General features: G+C 45.4%; 1 protein-coding gene across 5 annotated transcripts in view; it reads left to right on the top strand.

Moving 5' to 3' along the window:
• Window positions 1-6,813: 6,813 nt before the first annotated feature.
• Window positions 6,814-19,883, top strand: part of LOC115080181 (zinc finger protein 665-like) — a 172,387-nt gene continuing 159,317 nt past the window's right edge. For 3 of the 5 annotated variants that reach the window (XM_029584285.1, XM_029584286.1, XM_029584289.1), the window contains exons 1-5: window positions 6,814-7,211; window positions 12,971-13,097; window positions 13,405-13,518; window positions 13,676-13,777; window positions 15,054-15,139. In XM_029584285.1, coding sequence (XP_029440145.1) covers window positions 7,188-7,211; window positions 12,971-13,097; window positions 13,405-13,518; window positions 13,676-13,777; window positions 15,054-15,139 — 453 coding nt within the window. In that variant the 5' untranslated portion in view covers window positions 6,814-7,187. Of the gene's footprint in view, window positions 7,212-12,970; window positions 13,098-13,404; window positions 13,519-13,675; window positions 13,778-15,053; window positions 15,140-16,311; window positions 16,439-17,667; window positions 17,782-18,200; window positions 18,300-19,883 lie in introns of all 5 variants that reach the window. The other 2 variants (XM_029584291.1, XM_029584287.1) reach the window with 2 other exon arrangements.

Consider the following 19,883-nt stretch of genomic DNA (forward strand, 5'->3'; position numbering starts at 1 on the left):
AAAACTGAAAAGCGTGCGATTGTCAACGGTATGAATGTCTATGTGTATGAATCAGTTGGAGACTAAATTGTAATTCATTTGAATAATGTGAGAATGAAGTTGTTTATATCTTTTATATGATGTATTCTACTAGTTAGATAAGTATGAAGTACTGTTAACCGATATGACGGTTATAACCAAATACCGGTATAAAAAAGTTTTTAAATAAATCAGTGGAAAAGTCATTTTTGTTCTAAACTGAAAATTAAAGTCCCTATGGATATTTATTTATTTATTTATTTATTTATTGTTTTTGTTATACCGAGTTTCATGACTAATATCACATCAACCCGGTTTACAGCTAACAATGTGTGTAGGGTAAAGTGTAACATAATAAACAAATTTCCCAATTGCAACTTTAAATACAGTAAAACAATAATAAGGATGTGAGAAAGTTACAATAAAACAGGGAAAATTAACTAGGATCAGAAAAGGGGGGGAGAGAGTGAATAAAGAGATATTTACAAATCAGACAGTTTCATCAAGTAACATAATTGTATAGCAAAGTGAGTACATATCAGCCAGTTGCATCAAGTAACATAGTTGTGAGTAAATGAGACAACGTGAGTAAATATGACTGTGGATAGATATGACGCAGTAAATAAATATAGCCAAGTGAATAAATATGACACCCAAGTGAATAGATATGACACAGTTGTGAGTGATGATAATATTGTGCTGAGTATAAGTTTGTGGTTGGTGGATTCTTATTTTGATCCAATTTTTGAATACATTTGTGCTGAAGGGTGGAGGTTTTAATCAGGGCCTGGGAATGCTTTTTTGAAAAGCCAAGTTTTTAGTCTTTTCCTAAATGTTAGAGTGCATGGTTCTTGTCTCAAGTCAGGTGGGATAGAGTTCCATAGTGTTGGACCTGCTGAAGAAAAAGCTCTGAGACTCAATGATTTATGTTGGTAGGTTTTGGCATGAGGAATTTGGAGTGACTCTTTGTAGTATTCCCTGATGGGTCTGGCGGATGTGTGTTTTTTAAGTGGTATTTGTAGGTCGAGTTGAGTGTGTTGGTTGATAGCCTTGTGGATGATATTGATAGTTTTGTACATGATTCTGTAGTGGATCGGTAACCAATGAAGGTCTTTGAGGATCGGTGAGATGTGGTCGATTTTCCTGGAGTTTGTAAGGATTCTGGCTGCTGAGTTCTGAACCATTTGTAGAGGCTTGGTGTAGGAAGCTGGGAGGCCTAGTAGTAGTGAGTTGCAATAATCTAGTTTGGAAAAGATTATTGCTTGCAAGATTGTTCTAAAGTCCTGAGCGTGGAAAAGTGGTTTAATTCTTTTCAGAATATGTAATTTGTGGAAGCAATCTTTGGTGGTCTGGTTAATGAATGGTTTGAGGTTAAGCCGGTTGTCTAAGCGGGCTCCTAGGTCTCTTACGTGGGTTGTTTGAAGGAGGGCTGGTGGGTTTGGATGTGTGTTGTTGTTTTCCGGTGATATGAGCAGGTATTCCGTTTTCGAAGCATTGAGGACGAGGTTTAAGCTGGTGAGGAGATGTTTGATATCTAATAAGCAACTATCCCAGTATTCCATTGTTTTTGAGATTGATTCTTTTATGGGGATCACGATTTGTACGTCGTCTGCGAAAAGGAAGTGTTTCAGGCTTAGTTTTGAGAGAAGTTGACATAGGGGAAGCAGGTAGACATTAAAGAGTGTGGGTGAAAGTGATGAACCTTGTGGCACCCCACGGTTGGAAGGGTGATATTGGGATTCTGTATTGTGAATTTTGACTCTATATCCTCTGTTTTCTAGAAATGTTTTAAACCAGTTTAGTGTAGCACCTGACAATCCAATGTTTGCCAGTTGTTTTAGAAGAAGGACATGGTTGACGGTGTCGAAGGCTGCCGAGAAGTCAAGGAGGATTAGTAAAAATGCTTGGCCTTTATCAATTCCAGAGAGGAGGAAGTCCATGAGTGAGAGAAGTAGAGTTTCGGTGCTTGCTGCTTTGCGAAAGCCATATTGGTTTGGAGACAGAATACTGTGGTCTTCTAAGTAGTTGGATAGTTGAGTGTTTACCAATTTTTCCATAATTTTGGCTATGAATGGGAGGTTGGAAATGGGGCGGAAGTTATTAGGATCATCAGCATTTAGATTTGGTTTTTTTAGGAGTGGTTTGATTGAGGCAGTTTTTAGGTCATCTGGGTAGATACCATGTGACAGGGAGCAGTTTATGATGTCTGCTAGTGTTTTTGCTATAGTGTCAGGGATGAGAAGTAGTATTTTGGAAGGGATTTGATCAAATGGATGTGATGACGGTTTCATTCTCTTCAGCACCGATTGTATTTCTGTGATTGTAATGTGTTCGAACGCGTTGAACTGAATGTCTTTGTTTTGGGGGGGATATAAGTTATCTGGAGAGGCATTGTTAGGTATCAGCTGATTGAGGAGGTCAGATATTTTTTTGTTGAAATGAAGAGCCAGTTCATCTGCTTTAGTCTGAGCTAGTTCGGGTGGGATATCTGGAATGATAGGTTTGGTGAGACTGGAAACGAAGGCGAATAAAGCTTTTGAGTCAAAGATGAGGTGGTGAACCTTAAGGGCATAGTAGTCTCTTTTGGTTTTCAGCGTAGTACTTTTGTATAGATGGAGTGAGCGTTTATAATCAGAGAGTGAGGCCGGTGAAGGGGCTTTGCGCCATTTTCTTTCTTTCTGCCGAAGTAGTTGTTTGAGTTTTCGCAGCTCCTCATTAAACCAGGGTTGTCTTTTGGAACCCAAACCTGAGTTTTCGCAGCTCCTCATTAAACCAGGGTTGTCTTTTGGAACCCAAACCTGAGTAGGAGTTTGGGTTACTCCAGCTCTCTGCATGCGTAGGAGAGAGAGAGAGCAAAACCCCACAGGCCAGCCAGGATAACAATGTTTCATTGATTAAAGGTAATGAGACCTTGCATGCTAACATTGTTAGAAGGACAATGATCAACCCTACGCTTTTGCCTAAAATATCATCTGTTTCGGCTGTAAAGATAATTAAAAAGATATCTGACGGATATTCTTAGTGCCTGCTGAGGCAATCTCCCTGACTAGTAATGCTCATTCAGGCCAATGCAATAGAGTTGGGAAGCCCTGCCTTACTGCCACTCATGCACTGGCACACTCATCCACGCAGTCCATTTGATCCCTAAAGCTGCAAAATTGCACACTTTAATGTATGGACTGCATTTACTCTAAGCAATTTCCAATATCCATGTCATCTAGTGGCCAGGCCAAGCGACACAAGCCATCTCTCTCTCTCTCTCTCTCTATATATATATGGATAGCAAATGGCAGCAGAAAAAGATCAAAATGGATCATCCAGTCCGCCAAGTCTGAGTTTCTCACTTGGGAAGATTTAAATGCAGGGCCGGTGCTACCTGGTTTGCTGACCTTTGCAAGTGCCTATTGTGCTGGAGCCCTTCACAGGCCAGTATCTGAGTGTCTGGACCCCGTTCCAGGTATGGTGGGGTTCAGAGTAAGGTTCTCGGGTTTCTGGTGGGTGACTCCGGGACGTTTTCTTTTCCTGTAGTGTCAGCAGTTCGTTTTGGGGGGGGGGGGGGGTGGGGGGTAGAGATGATTGTTCCGTCCCCTTGGAAATTTGTAGTAATCTACTCTCAAAATCCAGCTAAAAGCACAAGATTTGAATTCTGTTACCACAAAATATTTCTCAACCAATACAGAAAGCCTTGGTTTCTCTTATATAGAAGAAAATTAATTCTACACCTGCAAAATTCTAATCAGCCAGTAAAACGCAGATGTTATCAATATGGAAATTCTGCTTGGGAGAGACCTTGAACTGGCTTCCAGGATACTGAATACTGATAAGTTAGCAATATTCTTCACCAGATAATAAAATAGTTTGCTGTCTCTGGCTCAGTGCCTCTCTTTTCTTTTTCTAATTGTCTGCTCATCTCATTTCCTTTTATTCCTTCTCTGGTGTCCTTTTTTTTCTGTTTCAGGTCTCTCTCCTGTGGGAGAGGAGCCTTGGGCCGAGGGGGAGTTGGCGCAGGGAGAAGCCCTGCAGGTCCCCACCGTTGGCAGGTGGAGATGGCCGGAGCAGATGCCCAACTGGAGCTTCACCAATACCAGCCCTCGTTCCCCTTAGGCTGAGCTCTCAGGTGCCGGGGCCGGCTGGGCTTAGGTGCGGACCTCTGTGGAGGTGAAGATCCGTCGCGTAGCAGAGGTTGCAGGCCAGCACGAAGAAAGCGGAGTCAGGACAAGCAGCAGCCAGGACAGGAAGCAGGCAAACGGAGACAGGTACAGGCTGTGGCTGAAGAGGGGCGGAGTTCACGCAGTGGTCAGGGCAGGCGGAGTTCAATCAGTAACGGTGAGCAGGTAGTGGTCAGAGGCAGGCGGGTTTCAAGCAGTGTCGAGGTCCAACCCAAGATCAAGCCAGAAGTCCAATCCGATGGGACAAGGGATCACAAGAGCAAGAAGAGAGGCTGAAGACAGACGAAGGAGGAACTGATCACGAAGACAAGTGGAACCCAGCAGATACTTTGAAAATGTCACTTTATCTCAAACTCAATACAGACATGGAATAAATCACAATTCAGCTTCAGAAGGAAAGCAATAGTGCAGGTTCCCCAATGTAACCGTAAAGGAAGAGATCAAACTAGAATTCCTGGAGGTGGGAACTTCTTGGTAACTGGTAAAAGGCAATACTTCAGATTAATCGGTCACAGCCAAAGTGTATAGACTCTCCAATTAGTTCCCTTTGCAATCCAAACTGTGGCACTAGAAATGGAATTCCTGTTTTAAGAAAACTTGCAATTGGAGTGGTTTGCGTCACATTCGTACAGGCTGCAAGCCATTTACAAGGAAATGTCATACCCACAGTTCTTACTTCCTGATGTCGAGACATTTTTTTCCCGCCTGCTGGGCCTAGATTTACATGTGTCTGGCCCAGAACTAACGCATGTTTTGAAATGAAAGCATTCTCCAGAAATCCTCATTTCACAAAGGCTGCCAGCAAGCGGACTCGCCTTCTCAGGATCTGCAGGCAAGTCCAGAGCCGGATTTTGCACGCTTAGCAGATGGCGGCTAGAAAATGTTTCCTAGAAGAGGCAGCAAGGCCTGTGCCAAGAGTATTTTGGCGCCCTAGGCCAACCTTTGGTTATGCACCCCTTCTCCCAACTTACCGAGCGGTGGCGATCCAGTACAGCGCTCTCCGCTTTGGCAGGGTTGGGTCCGGCCCAACTCCCCTCTGGCCCCCCCCCCCCCCCCCCCCCAGTTTGGTGCTCTGGGCAACCATCTAGCTTGCCTAATGGAAGCCCCGGCCCTGGGAATGTTAAGAACGTCTGTCATATTCCTCTTTTCTTTAGTGTTTCAAGGGCAGCGTTAGCAAAGTTCACAGACCTGAAACGTGCACAGTCGCGGCGTTGTTTCACCGAGGAAAGACGTTTGAATTATGGCGGTCTCTGTTGAATAAAAGAGAGGCTCGGTATAATATTTTTGGAAAACAATTAGTGCAAAAGTGAATGAAGCTTAGATAAAATAGTATGGCTTTCAGCGGAAAGGAGCTGGTATCAATGAAATAGACAATCATTGAAGGGATATTAGAAATGGTGAATAAAGTGAGAATTGGAATATAGGTTTCCCGTTACGCTGTGATTTGGAAGTGAATTTGAAGTTAAGATTAAGAAGAGGTTTTATGAAAATCGTTGTGTGAATAAAATCCCCTGAAGAAACCAACGGGTGAAACAGGAGCTTCCTGTCGGGACATTGGTGAAATTTAGTAAGCAAGATTTATCAATCTACAAGGGATAGTGGTGAAATTTAATAATTAAGAAACATCAATTCACAAACTGTAATTTAATAAGGGACATCAATTTAAAAGGCAGCTTAAAGGGAGTTCATTTATAAACCTTACTAAGATTCATGAAATGAAAGGGAGTCTTTTTGAAATAGGTATAGGGATACTTAGTAAATGAGGAGAATGTTTACATTGTAATTAGGGATTGTTGCAATATTTTTGTATGTTGAAAGTGTAACAAGTTTTGTATTGTTAAATTTTAATGTGAATGCATGTGGTATGAATGGAGTGATGCATTGTGTTTCATGTATTTTTAAAGATTGTTAAAGAATAAAATTTAAAAATATTCAATTGTAAACACGGGTATATTGTTTGTAAATTCACTAGTGATAACACCTGTGGTAAACCCAGGACAGTTTTATATATATCTGAAACTGAGATACCCAAGATGGTTTTAGGCCTCTTTTAATTTACAGTGCACCCCTGTTTTCTCCTGTCTGAGCATTGCACTTGCGGTTCAACACCCCAACTCTTTTCGTGAGCTCCTGCATGGCACTTTCCGATGACATGTCTTGCAACTCCAGCTCCTTTTCTTGATTTATTTAAAAGAACGTGTGTATCCAGCACCATCTGCAATTCTGCCTCGGAAACTTATTCACACACATAATGTAAAAAGCTGCACAAACACAATGAGCTTGCACCTAGTTATAGAACTAGTGAAGTCCAAGCTAAGTCCAGAGTCACAACAGGCAGCCTCACTAATCCTGGACCCATCCAGTCTGCTGTAATTGCCGCTCCGTGCCGGTTACCCATATTCAGAAAAGTTACCCCAGGGCTTCATTTCTTGATCTGGTCCTGTTTTAACCACCAATGTGGCATTCATTTCCCCAAAAGAAGAAATGCAAATCCAGAGATGCAAGCAGGCTGAAGCAGCTCCGGATTTGGGTGTGCTGTCCCTGATAGCCTGCAGCTCCCGGGGATCTCGAGAGGTCCACCTTAAGTAGGTGGGCTCTGCCCAGCAGGCACTGGAGAGGAAGCAGCAAAGCTGGGGCTGGAGAGTTTTGAATGCTTTGCTGCCGTTTCTAGCCACGCTTTTTATCCAAGATGGAAGATACTGCGTGCAGCCAAAGGAAAACACAAATGAGCAGACTCGCTGAAAAGGAAACAGGGGCAGCCACCCTTCCTTTTCTAGTGTCCGCGGAGAGCAGAAAAGATTGAGAAGGAAAGCAGAAACTTTCTGGACTGGAAATCCCTGCAAGCTCCAGATCTGCAGAGGGGGAGAGGAGGGACTTTATGTGGGACCCCAGGAATTAGCCGCGCCCCCTCCTCTCCTGTTCATCTTTCTCAGCCTCTGAGCAGGAACTGGGAAATCTGCAGCCTGAATCCCTCCCCGCAGCTGCAGAATTCAGAGGGAAATGTCTGCCCTGCTCTCTGATCCGGTAAGAAATTCCTCTCTGCCCTCTTGCACGCCTATGCACACACAAGACACTCTCTCGCAGTCCCAGATCTGACCCCCCCATTTCCCCCATTCCTGCTTTCAGACACCAACCTGCCTGTTCCAGGGCTGCTTGCTGCTGCTTCTGCCTCCTCCTGCTGAATCTGCCAACACCCAGGGATTTGCAGCACCAGGCGATCCCTACAAAATACTTTGAACTCACTCAGCGGGGGCCGGATGAAGGCCAACTGGTGCCCTAAGCACAGCTCAACAGTGGCGCCTTCTCGGCCCTTCCATGGCTTAACTGCCAAGGCATTAAGACTCAATAAGTGCTGAAGGTGAAACAGATTAAAAATTCGGCCAGGCCAGACCCCACAACTATATCCAATATAAACTTTAAAAAAATTATGTATTTAAATGATTTCTATCTAGGGGGCACATCTTCACCACTCTGTGGTGCCTCCCTTCCCTTGGTGCCCTATGTACGTGCTTGTTTTGCTTAATCCTGGACTGCCACTTGGGCACGGGTGCCAAATGTCCTGCTTCTTGATTTCCTTTAGGGCAGTCTGCTTGGAAAGCTCCAAAGCACCAAACTCAAAGGCAGCCCTGAGCCGGCTGTAAGAAAGGCAGATTTTTAGCATGGCTTTTTGGTTTACTTGCATGACAAGACACCACGCTAGCCTGGGATTCAGTAAGCCAGCGGCAAGCGCGTGGAACAGAAGTCTAAAAAAAAAAAAGTGAAAGCCTGGGGTAGAAATGTAAGTAAACTTGAAAGTCGGAGCTACAGCCTGATTAATGCAGAAAAGTGCTGTAAACACAGGAGACAACCGGAAGTGCCCATCCCAGAAAGTTGTGTTTCTAACTGTAGCTGCCCCGTGCCATCGCCTAGCCAAAATGGCTTTCCATGTGCGATTGGCACCTTGCATCCCGACCCTGGGCACAAACTCACATTCAAGGCCATTTTGGCAAGGCAGGGCAAGTCAAATAGCAATGAAAGCTCACTGGGGCGGGCACCGACAGCTGATCAAATTGTAAGGTCTCCCGAGCCAGTCCTCTGATGAGGCCCCAGAAAGCAGGGGCTTTGAATTGCCCAGATTGACGTATGTATACTATTGCATGTATATGACGACACTTATGTGATTAGGTTTTTTAAATATCCCATAACACTCCTTTAGAATTTTTACAAGGGCGGGCAGGACCTTTCTCCATTGGAAGTGTATTACAGGTAGCGCAAAAGATCTCCCAGAAAAGGTACATAACAATTTAATGGTCATTTCCTGTAGGCATACCGTTTGTTCTAGTTTGCAAATGGAGGGGCATAAAGTAGGGATGTGAATCGTTTTTCAACGATTAAAATTATCGTCCGATAATGTTTATATCGTCTTAAATCGTTATAGAACACGATACAATAGAAATTCTAACGATTTATCGTTAAAAATCGTTAAATCGTGTTAGTGCGCACTAACTCGAGTTAGTGCGCACTAACTCCCCGTTAGTGCGCACTAACTCGATTTAGTGCGCACTAACTGAAAATGATACAAATAAACACTTTCCAGGTCACTGAAGGTCAGTTAGGAATGAATATGTGTTCCTATTGGCTGGCTGCCCTCTTATCTATTGATATTACCAAGGTTACCACTGAGGTGATGGTTGGGGGGATGGGAAATGGAACTGGAAACTAACGAACACCAACAGAAAATGAAACAAAGTGTTCACACTTCCCAGGTCAGTAAAGGTCACTTAGGAATGAATATGTATGTATGTATTCCTATTGGCTGGCTGTGCTCTTATCTATTGATGTTACCAATATGGTTGGGGGGATGTGAAATGGAAACAGTTGGAAGCTTGACAAAAAAAGTAATGTAATGATCAGCACTCACGTGACTAGAACTTGTTTGTTTATTATTTTTGTTAGCAGGCACCTGAAATGCTAGTGCATGTTGAATTTGCCAATCACTGTGCATTTTAGAAAGGTGGTCCTGGCTGGAACTGTACACAGTTCAAATATATGTAATTGATTGTTGGTAAGTGTATTTTTTAAGTAGCCACACTGGCACCAGTATGTTTACTTTTCCTCCTACTTAACTCACTAGCTCAGCTTTCTAAGAAGGGCTTCTCTGCTTGTGTGTTGTTTTTGTTTGGTGTGAGGAGAGCAGAAACATCAGATCTTTATTCAATCTACTACAGTCATCTCTTACAGTGCCCTATCCCTATTAATACCAGGAGTGTTGTGATCTTCCTGCACACAGTGCCCTAACCCTGATACCAGTCTGAGACAGCTCCCTCCCTGCATTACTAGTGAGAGGCTGGCTTCACAGACAGGGGGGAGCTGCCTGACCCTCACTCCTGACTTCCCCCATGTCCCAGCTAGTGAATGGTGTGTGGGTGAGGGGGGGGGGGGAGGATGGTGAAGTCTGAGACAGCTCCCTCCCTGCATTACTAGTGAGAGGCTGGCTTCACAGACAGGGGGGAGCTGCCTGACCCTCACTCCTGACTTCCCCCATGTCCCAGCTAGTGAATGGTGTGTGGGTGAGGGGGGGGGGGAGGATGGTGAAGTCTGAGACAGCTCCCTCCCTGCATTACTAGTGAGAGGCTGGCTTCACAGACAGGGGGGAGCTGCCTGACCCTCACTCCTCCGGGGTATTGTGATCTTCCTGCACACAGTGCCCTATCCCTGATACCAGGGGTGTTTGTGATCTTCCTGCATGCAGTGCCCTATCCCTATTAATACCAGGAGTGTTGTGATCTTCCTGCATGCAGTGCCCTATCCCTATTAATACCAGGAGTGTTGTGATCTTCCTGCACGCAGTGCCCTATCCCTGATATCGGGATGTGTGCAAGAAGATCACAACACCCCCGGTATCAGGAATAGGGCACTGTGTGCAGGAAGATCACAACACCCCCAGTATCAGGAATAGGGCACTGTGTGCAGGAAGATCACAACACCCCTGGTATTAGGGATAGGGCACTGTGTGCAGGAAGATCACAACACTCCTGGTATTAATAGGGATAGGGCACTGTGTGCAGGAAGATCACAATACCCCTGGTATCAGGGTTAGGGCACAAGGTCTAGTCACATTGACTGATCACATTACTTGTTTTGTCAAGCTACCAACTGTTTCCATTTCCCATCCCCCATATACTGTCAGTAGGAAACTTGGTAACATGAATAAATAAGAGGGCAGCCAATAGGAATACATATTCATTCCTAAACTGACCTTAACTGACCTGAAAAGTGTCAAATTGTATCATTTTCAGTTAGTGCGCACTAACTCCCAGTTAGTGCGCACTAACTCCCGTTAGTGCGCACTAACTCGAGTTAGTGCGCACTAATCGGAAAAAACGATTTTTAACGATTTTTTAACTAAAAAATCGTGCCTAAGACGATTTTCTTGCCCTGCCACACGATTTCTATCGTTAAGACGATATGGAAAACGATTCACATCCCTAGCATAAAGACAGCTCTGTTGACAATCCAAGGGAACCCCAATTTCTTTGCTGGTATTCATAACCCCTTCTTTGCTCATTGGAAAAAAACAGGGTCTCGTACGATCTCCCAGCCGTTCTCCGTAAGTACGCTATTGAGATGTAGCTTTCAGGAATCGCAAAAGCAATGTAATCTTCCATCCAAAGATTTCTACGGTTACTCACAAGAAAGGCATTATGTGCGAGAATGCAGAGTCCCGAGGCTTTCACTAATTGGAAGAGCTCCTGAGAGGTGATGATGGTGAAAGACGCTCATGCGCCCAATATTCTAGAGCCTACAGGATGCCCAGAAAGGAGGTGACTGTAAAGCAGTGTGGAGAAGGTGGAACGGTGTGCCTACTGTAAAGTTAACGCTGCAAGAACGGCACCAGCGTTTTGCAAAAATATACTCTACTTCTGAAAATGTACGGAGACGGGAAACGCCATTTAAATTCTTACATCAAGTGTATCTTTCACAATCAGGTATCGTCACCTCAGAAGTAGGCATTAAATGTACAAAAGACAAGGGGGATTTCACACATAGTTTTTGGTCTTGTAGTATTATTCGAAGGTTTGGGGCTGATGTTCAAAAATGTGTATTTCAACCATGGGGGATACCTATCCCATTAAAACCTAGGGCATGGCTTTATGGTACTTATGAGGAGGTTATACCAAGTCTAGTTAAACAACGTCAATTATTTTTGGATAAAGTCTCTTTAGTGGCAAAGCAAGTCATTTTAGCTAACTGGATAAAGGAGTCAACTTTCATGTGGAATCAATGGCCACAGCAATTTCACAGGCTACTAAGTTTTGAGTACTTAACAGCTAAGAAGGCTTCCAATAAAAGTTACATCCAAATGGTAGGAATTTGGGGGGATTACCTACCCTCTACGATGCCTCACTCTAGAAATATGATTTATAATTGATAACTTGGAATTTTAATGAGAATACCAAGAGATTTTTGATCTGTGGGGAAGGTCCCATGTGATTCCTAAGGGCGGATTTTCAAAAGGCCATGCGTGCGCCGAGCCTATTTTCAAAAAGGCCCGGCCACGCGTCTAAAGGCCAGTATGCACATAAGCGCGGGCCTTTCTGAAAGGGGCAGGCCCGGGGGCGTTTTCTGGGCAGGGCAGGGCTAGAAGCGCCCGGAACAGCGGCCATTTGCTGCTCTGCTGGCGCGCGCAACTTGCTCCTGCTCCTTTGCAGGAGCAAAAGGTTAGTTAAAAAAAAATTCGGGGTAGTTAGGATAGGGATAAGGGGAGGGCGGGGAAGGGAGGTTAGGGTAGGGGGAGGGAACTGGGGAAGGCTCCGATGCGCTGCCGCGCGTATTTGCAAATTTATATCCCCCCCTTGCGTGCACCGACCCGAAATTTTATAACATGCGCGCCCATAGAAGAGATGACAGTTCACCTATTCCAGAGGAAGTACCCTGTTTTGATGTCTTCGGCTGATATTTAATTTAGATATCACTATGACTAGAAAAAACTAAAAATAAGAATGAATCGCATTAAAAGGAAAAAGAAGTCAAGGCCGCCCCCTGCCCCCTCATCTTCCCCCTCCCACACACAGGAGCAGAAAAAAGATCTGCCTCTTTAAAAGGCTTGCATTTAAGGCCAACAGGAAAAGATAAGGTTTAAAAAAAATGCATCTCAAAGCACATGGTGTGGGATAGTGTCTCCTTCGTCAGTAATAGCTTTTTATCGCCACTTTTATTACGTCATGCAGAATGCCAGTGTGCTCTGGCATTCACTGCCCCGCGTCAATATCGCTTTGGCTGGCATACAACCCTGGTGGCCAGTGCTATTCTATTGATGGGCCCAGCGCGCTAGCAGCAGGCAGACACTCTCACGTGGGCACAGCGATAGAATAACGTGGCCACTGGAAATCCTACGCTTCAGACACAGGAGTTAAATGTCCAGCCTAAGGCACGTTTTCAGAACGCATCTCCCTGCATTGCAGGGTAATAGCTAAGACAGTTTATTGGCATCTCCCCACACTAATCTTAGCACAGGTTTTAACTCACAGTTTAGCACTGATTTATTTTTTTCCCACACACACAAACCTTGTTAAATACCGGGGTAGTTATTGCGGCAAAATGCGCACTAAAGCATGGGTTGAACCCACAGTAGGATGGATGTGCCTTATTACGTTGGCCTCTTGATATTTTACGAAAGCAGAGCTGCAGCTCCCTTAAGGTTTGATCTCACTGACAGAGGACCCTATAAGAAAGTTTATTGCCCGCACATTATAATGAAGCTGGATGGAGAGGGGCTGAGGGTGACCTGTTTGCTGTTCCAGGCATCGGTCACGTTCAGGGACGTCGCTGCTTATTTCTGGGAAGCGGAGTGGGACCTTCTGGGAGAACGGCAGAAGGAGCTGTACAAGAAGATCATCAAGGAGATTCACGGCATCCTCAGGTCACGGGGTAAATATACCTCAGCTCTCAAAAGCAAGTCAAGAACTGTACTAATTAGTCCAGTTGAAAGGTGTCAACTTATATATTTTTTTCATTTATATTTGTTAATCTTTATTTCTGTTCATCTAGGAAAGTCAGGAAGAGAAATGGCCGTGTGCCAGAAAGTATTGTAGATTCTAAAATTAAGTGGTAGTTTCAGTAAGGTTTCTCTCCAAGCTTTGTCATGCAAATGCACACAGTTCATCACAACAGAAAGCAGATTAAACACCCAAGGGTTCTACAAGTTAAATGTAATTTTCATATTTTTGTTGACCAGGTTATTCAATTCTTAATCCTGATGTAATATTCAGGATTAAAAAGGAAGATGAGAAATATTTCACTCAACGCTGTGAGCAGGAGGGAAAAGAAGACATGAAGGACCCCCCCATTAGTAAGTAAATGTTCTGCATTTAAAGGGCTCTGCATTTTCACATCATAGGAGATGGGGCATTAATATCAAACATTTGGAGACCTAAAATCCCGTTCCTAACATAACATTAGCAGGTCCTGGGTGACTCCTTCTAGCCAGGTTTGTTTTCTCATCCCAGGCCTTCCCATCGTAACGTCTGTGTTCTCACTGAGCGTTAAACAAGAGGAAGATCTGCCCTCCATGGACCCTCCTGAATCAGAGATTCCCCCTCCTGTAACAGGCGAGTATCCGATTCCTCCTGGACGCCTTCACTAAGGTCAGCCGGAGCCATTTACGAGTTCAGCAGTGGAAGGGCACCAGGTCACCCTCCTCTCTCATGCCTGAATCCCTACGCTGGATGGGTTAGTCTGGCTGGCAAGCGTGAAGAAGTGATGGTTGCTGCTGGGGCTGCCAGGGGCCCATGTCCAGTGAGGACAGATTTGCTTGATCTAACCTCACAGGCACAAGGAGAGGTGTTAGGTTTTTGTGTTGCTGGTGGGGTAATGCAAATTGTGGCAACCCATTTTAATTAGGGATGCACATTCATTTTTGAATTTAAATTAAAAAAAAATAAAACCCTGAAATTTGATTTATTTTTCTTTTGAGAAAGTCAAGGGGAAAACAGCTAAGATGCAAAACTTCCCTTCCTCGACACCTCGATCCCACGCTCCTGGACCATGCTGTCTCCTTTCACACGTGTGTCTGCTATAGGATGGGTCAGGGGCGGCTCCCAGTCACTCCTGCAGTCAAAAAATGGCACAAGCTGGCCCTGAGGCTGGCGACATCTTATTTTTGTTTTTTACAGCAATATGCACGCAACCATCCAACAGATTGGCTCCAGCCTCAGGCACCCGCCAGCAGCACATTGCTCCCAGTTCTCATACTGTTCCATGGTTCTCGCTAATCTTCAGTCTCTGCGTTGTGGCGCCTGAAGGGCCCCTTCACCCAGCGCTCTTCCCTGGTGCCAGACCTCAACGTCTTCTCCCTGGAAATGGCTAGGAGTCAGGGGAAAGGCACCGAGGTGCTCAGTAACGCAAAATGCACCAAGAGGCAGGAAGGGTGGGGGAAGTCACTTCCTCCTCCGGTAACTAAAGCAGTCCCCCCAAAACCATGGCCAAAACCCTACAGGCCGTGGAAGTCTCCCCGTCTCTATTAGAGAGAGCCCAGGAAATAATCAGAAAGGGAACACAGGAATCCAGCTACAGAATCCACCCCCTAAGATGGTGGCGCACACATCTGCTTCTCCCACGTGAAGGAGAAAACCTCAGACCTCTGCTTACACAAACTCTCTCTACCTCCCCAGTAATTTAGTGCAGCCCATCTGGTAAGGAAACCAGAAGTTCCTGCAGGAGGGAGGGCATGCAAATAAAGCTCATGCATATTCATTAGAGAGAACCTGGCCCCAAGGACCGGTTTGAGCACCCCTGCTGTACACCACAGGGAGTCTTCCAGAATTAGGCAACTAGAATTACAAATAGAATCAAACAAAGAAATACATGTTCCCCATTTTTCTACAGGCAGCCGAGGTTCCGATCCTGACCCCACAGCCGAGATCCTGAAAATGGAAGAGCCTCATGTCAGTGAGCAGCTGGAGGGAGGAGCGGTGAGCAAAATATTCCTTTATAGTGAAATACTCCTGCAGGTCCTCACATGAGCCTCTGCTGGATGGGTTTAAGGTGCCTACATAAAGTGCCTTAAAGTGAAGGAACAGAAGGCCCTTACTTAATGTGCATAAACTTAGAGGAGGGATTGCCTAAATTTAGACACGTTAGGAGCCCAGAGCTGGAAATCAGTACTGAGTGCCTAACGTCATTCCCCTGCCATGGTTCTGCCTTTATCCCCACCCACTTTTAAATCACCTAAATTTAGATGCTCAGAGACTGTCAAATTTTAACTTCAAAAGTCTAGATCACGCGGTCTTTTGAATATCATTCAATATATTTAGAAAAGTTACCCCAGATTAATTCCCTATCACTTTAACCTTAAGCCACATCTTCCTTTGACCTGAACATTTGTATACAGTTTTTGATATTGTTATCTTGCTATTTAATTTTGATAGTTTCTTATATCTATCTTGTTATTTATATATTACCTGACTCTGTGTGCTATCTTTCGGCCTCCTCCTTTTACACTTAGTCCCACCCCTAGTCCCTGTTTGATGTATTTTCCACCTTTAGTTTGGATGTATGCCGGTATAAAAAAGTTTTTAAATAAATAAATATTCTCAGAACAAGTGAGCTCAGCACTTGCCACCAATATAGAGATAAGAGGGGTGCTGCTGTGCTGATCATCATCAGACATCCAGTCTAATGACATCTTTATCATTTTAATTGATTTTCCTATTTAAAGCAGTAGAAAAAAAACATCTCTAACACACACAGTATACATTCTCACTCACACAAATGTACACACTCACTTTTTCATATATACACAAGCATGCTTACTCAGACATGTACACACTCATGGAAATGAGTAAACTTTCACATACACTGGCACACATACTCTCTCACATACACAAACACACTTTATTTTTTATATATATATATATATATATATATATATATAATGTATGTATTTTTATTATCAATAATGGAAAAGTATACTAGACAAACCAATCTAAAAAAAAATACATAGCATTACAAAATATAATGTCAAAACAATGTTTATTATCTTAGCTATAATCCACAGAATATCCACAACATAACACAATTTATTGCACACGTTATAATGAATTTGGAGGCAGAGGGGCTGAGGGTGTCCTGTTTGCTGTTCCAGGCATCGGTCACATTCAGGGACGTCGCTGCTTATTTCTGGGAAGCGGAGTGGGGCCTTCTGGGAGAATGGCAGAAGGAGCTGTACAAGAAGGTCATCAAGGAGATTCACGGCGTCCTCATGTCACAGGGTAAATCTGTGTTTTCTATCATCTACTTCCCATAGACGCATTGCAGGATGTGTGCTGACAAAAACCCAGGTGCCAGGTCCCTTGGGCTCCTAAAATTTAGGGTCTGGCTGCTGATCTCATCCCAAGTCCAACAGGAGCTGCTGTGACTCTCCAGGGGTCAGTGAGAAACTTCACTGCCGCAGGCCTGGCAAAAGATGCTGCTCTGTGCCGTAAGGTAAATCTTTTGTATGTTAAAATACAGGCTGTATCCAAAACTAGCTGGAATCTGGCAAGGAGGGAGCCTGTTCCTCTCTGATTCCCTCCTGAGAGCCACAGCTTCTGTGTAAGGGCCTGATATGAGAGCTCTGCAGTAGATAACTCTCCTGTGCAGCTTGTGACCCCTGCAGGCAGGGGTGGATTGGCCTATCGGGGGATCGGGCATCCCCCGGTGGGCCGGTCGCTCTAGTTACGTGGTCTGCGAGCACGGCCGTGATATAGCTGCGCTCGGCAGACCACGTGGTATCTCCTGGGTGGCGAATCCCCGGGCCGGTCGTCAGCAGGAATCCGCCCCTGCCTGCAGGTGGTAACCAGATGTCACAAGTCAGGTATCCCCTTTCTCTCCCTCTCGCTAGTGTCTAGACAGAGTTATGTTTATGTCCCATAATTTGAGTTTTCCTTCTCCAATGCTTCTAACCAGAGGCTGGGAATCCTCCTCTCCAGGAGGGCATAGGCTGGCAGAGAAGACGGGCACCAGCAATGCCTCCACCTAGGAGGGTCCTGGAGAGAAATGACGAGCCAGAAATCCTCCAAGGTTTAATCTTAATCAAGGGGCTGCCACCGTCTCTCCTCACTGAGCTTTCTTGGGCAAAGATACACACGCGCACACACACACCTCGATCAGAACAGGCAGCAGCTGAAATTACTCCAGCCCTCCCCTCCTGGGGGCTGTGTAAGAACAAGTGACCTGCATAGGACTGAAGTCTGCCTGTAGGAAAAAGGAAAGGTTTGCTATAAAAATTCCCCGGCGTGCAGGGAAACCCGTGACTGGGTGTGCGCATATATGTACGCTCATATATGCACGTAAAGGCTTTTCTCAGCTCTGCTCCCTGGAATCGCTCTCGTGAGGGCTGTTACGTGCACAAGCCCCCGGGCGTTTTTCAAAAGGCCACTGCCACCCACACAGACAACAAAGTTTTATGCCTGTAAAAAGCTTTGAAAATCAAGTCCTCAAAATGTAATTTGCCTTTTAGGTTATTCAATTCTTAATCCTGATGTAATGTTCAAGATTAAAAAGGAAGATGGGAAATATTTCCCGCCACGCTGTGAGCAGGAGGGAAGAGAGCACGTGAAGGACCCCACCATGGGTAAGTAAGAGGATAATAAGGTTGGTCAATGCTGGATGTGCCAGGAGCAAGTAAGAGACTCCCGCTCCCGTCTTGGGGTTTGGGGAAGGAAAAGGTGGTGTTATTTCCCCCAGCGCTACCGGGTCCCAACCCCGCCCATAGTCCTCCCCATCCCCTAATTAACTTGTTACCGCCGCGATGCAGTAGTTACAGCGTGAGGTAGGGCGTTCTCACCCGCGATAACCCCACATTGCGGTTTGATAAATGACCCTTTGAATATTGACCTCTAGATGTTCTGGATTTAAAGGGCTTTTGCATTTTCACATCACAGGAGATGGGGCATTAGCATCAGATATTTGGAGACCTAAAATCCCTTTCCTAACATAATATTAGCAGGTCCTGGGTGACTCCTTCTAGCCAGGTTTGTTTTCTCATCCCAGGCCTTCCCATCGTAACGTCTGTGTTCTCACCGAGCGTTAAAGAAGAAGAAGATCCGCCCTTCATGGAGACGTCGGAAGAGCTTCCCCCTCCTGTAACAAGTGGGTATAACATTTCTCCTTGGACATCTTCACTAAGGTCAGCCGGTGCCATTTTGTATTTTGGCACCGGTGGGGTAAGAGGATGTTAACCCCTCTCTTGCTCCCAGTGTCTGTTTCCCTTCTTCAGATGGGTTAAACTGCCTGATGGGGGGTGCTCCTGGAAGTCCTCTGGATTCAAGCTACTCAACAGAAGGAGGAAGCAAGCAGGTCGGTTCAAACACCAGAGGCAGAGTCTGGCTCAAATGACGGAAGGAGAACTAGTCTCTAACCTAAGCTTAGTCATTAGGCCAGAGTCCACAGCACATTAGGCACGACCAACATCTGCTGGAGACAGACAATACTGGCAGGTTGGTGTTGGCACAGAGGTGTATGTGGAGTGACATCAGCGAGCTTGTTGATCTCTGTCTCCATCTGCTGGTTGGTGTGCAGAACCCATTCGGATGGACCACTCTGACTGGATGAAGAGGAACAGCTGTTCCCTGCTGGTCTGCACTGCATGGCTCTGACTTTGAGCCATACAGGATCAAAACTTCCATGCTGGTCTCGCAATTTCACCAGACCTGAGAGCGCGAGACTCGTGCAGGAGCTCGGGCACTGTGTGGTTCAGACTCGCTGATAGCTGCGTGGTCCTGACCTGAACAGAACAGCTGTTGTGGTGACCCACACCGGTAATTAGCTGGAGTCTGGGGGTGCTGCTGGTTAAAGCTGGCCATGGGTACTGGGTGACTGACTGGTGCTGACCTTTAGGGTGGAGGTGACCAACTGGGGTGTTACTTGGTGGTGGGGTGAGACTGCTGGGGTAAGGTGAGGGGAACTGAGACAGAGGGAGACTGGTGGGTGATGGGAGGGGGGTATATGAAAGAGAGAGACTGGTGGGGCTCATTAATTGAAATTGAAATTAAGGACCTGATTTTACAGAGCTTTCAGCCCCTCCCTCCCGAGACCCAGAATGGGAAATGAGGCTTAGTAAATTGGACCCTGAAGGAGCTGTGGCAGACATCAGAGGGGGATCCTCCCATCTCTTCACCACCAGCCACTGCCCCAAATCCAAAGAAAGTTAGGCAAGGCCTGCCCTAGTGTGTGCCCAGGAGCGTGAGGAAACAGAGGAAGAGATTAAAGAGAATGCCCCAGTGTTACCCCGCGGAAGAGGAGAAGTCCCAGGCACTGAGCAATCACAGAAAGATTCAACTGGAGGATGGGGAAGAGCAGTGATTTGTAAAAGGTGAGGGAAGTCCAGAGCAGCAGATTGTATTTCAGTAAAGTATAAGATGGGAATGCAAAGAATTAGATAAAAGCAGTCCAGCTCCACCACCAAGAGGGCCGAGGCCAGGTGTGTGTCTGACCTGAAAGCGCTGGAGGGGACAGTGGTGCCGCAGGTCCAGAATGAATCCCGGGTCTCCAGCAGGGCCTTCCTGTGATGTCGAACAGAGTCTTGGCCTAGCAAACGTCTTTCTTCTCTCCTTTCTAAGAATTCTTGGAGTTTGATGAGAAGACATCTCCCACCCTGTCTCACATAATTATAATGAATAAAGTGCCAGGCAGAATTTGATATATGATCTGTGGTAGTTGGATGAAAAGAAATGT

Source organism: Rhinatrema bivittatum, chromosome 19 (assembly GCF_901001135.1).
Source record: "Rhinatrema bivittatum chromosome 19, aRhiBiv1.1, whole genome shotgun sequence".
In the NCBI taxonomy this organism is placed as follows: Eukaryota; Metazoa; Chordata; class Amphibia; order Gymnophiona; family Rhinatrematidae; genus Rhinatrema; species Rhinatrema bivittatum.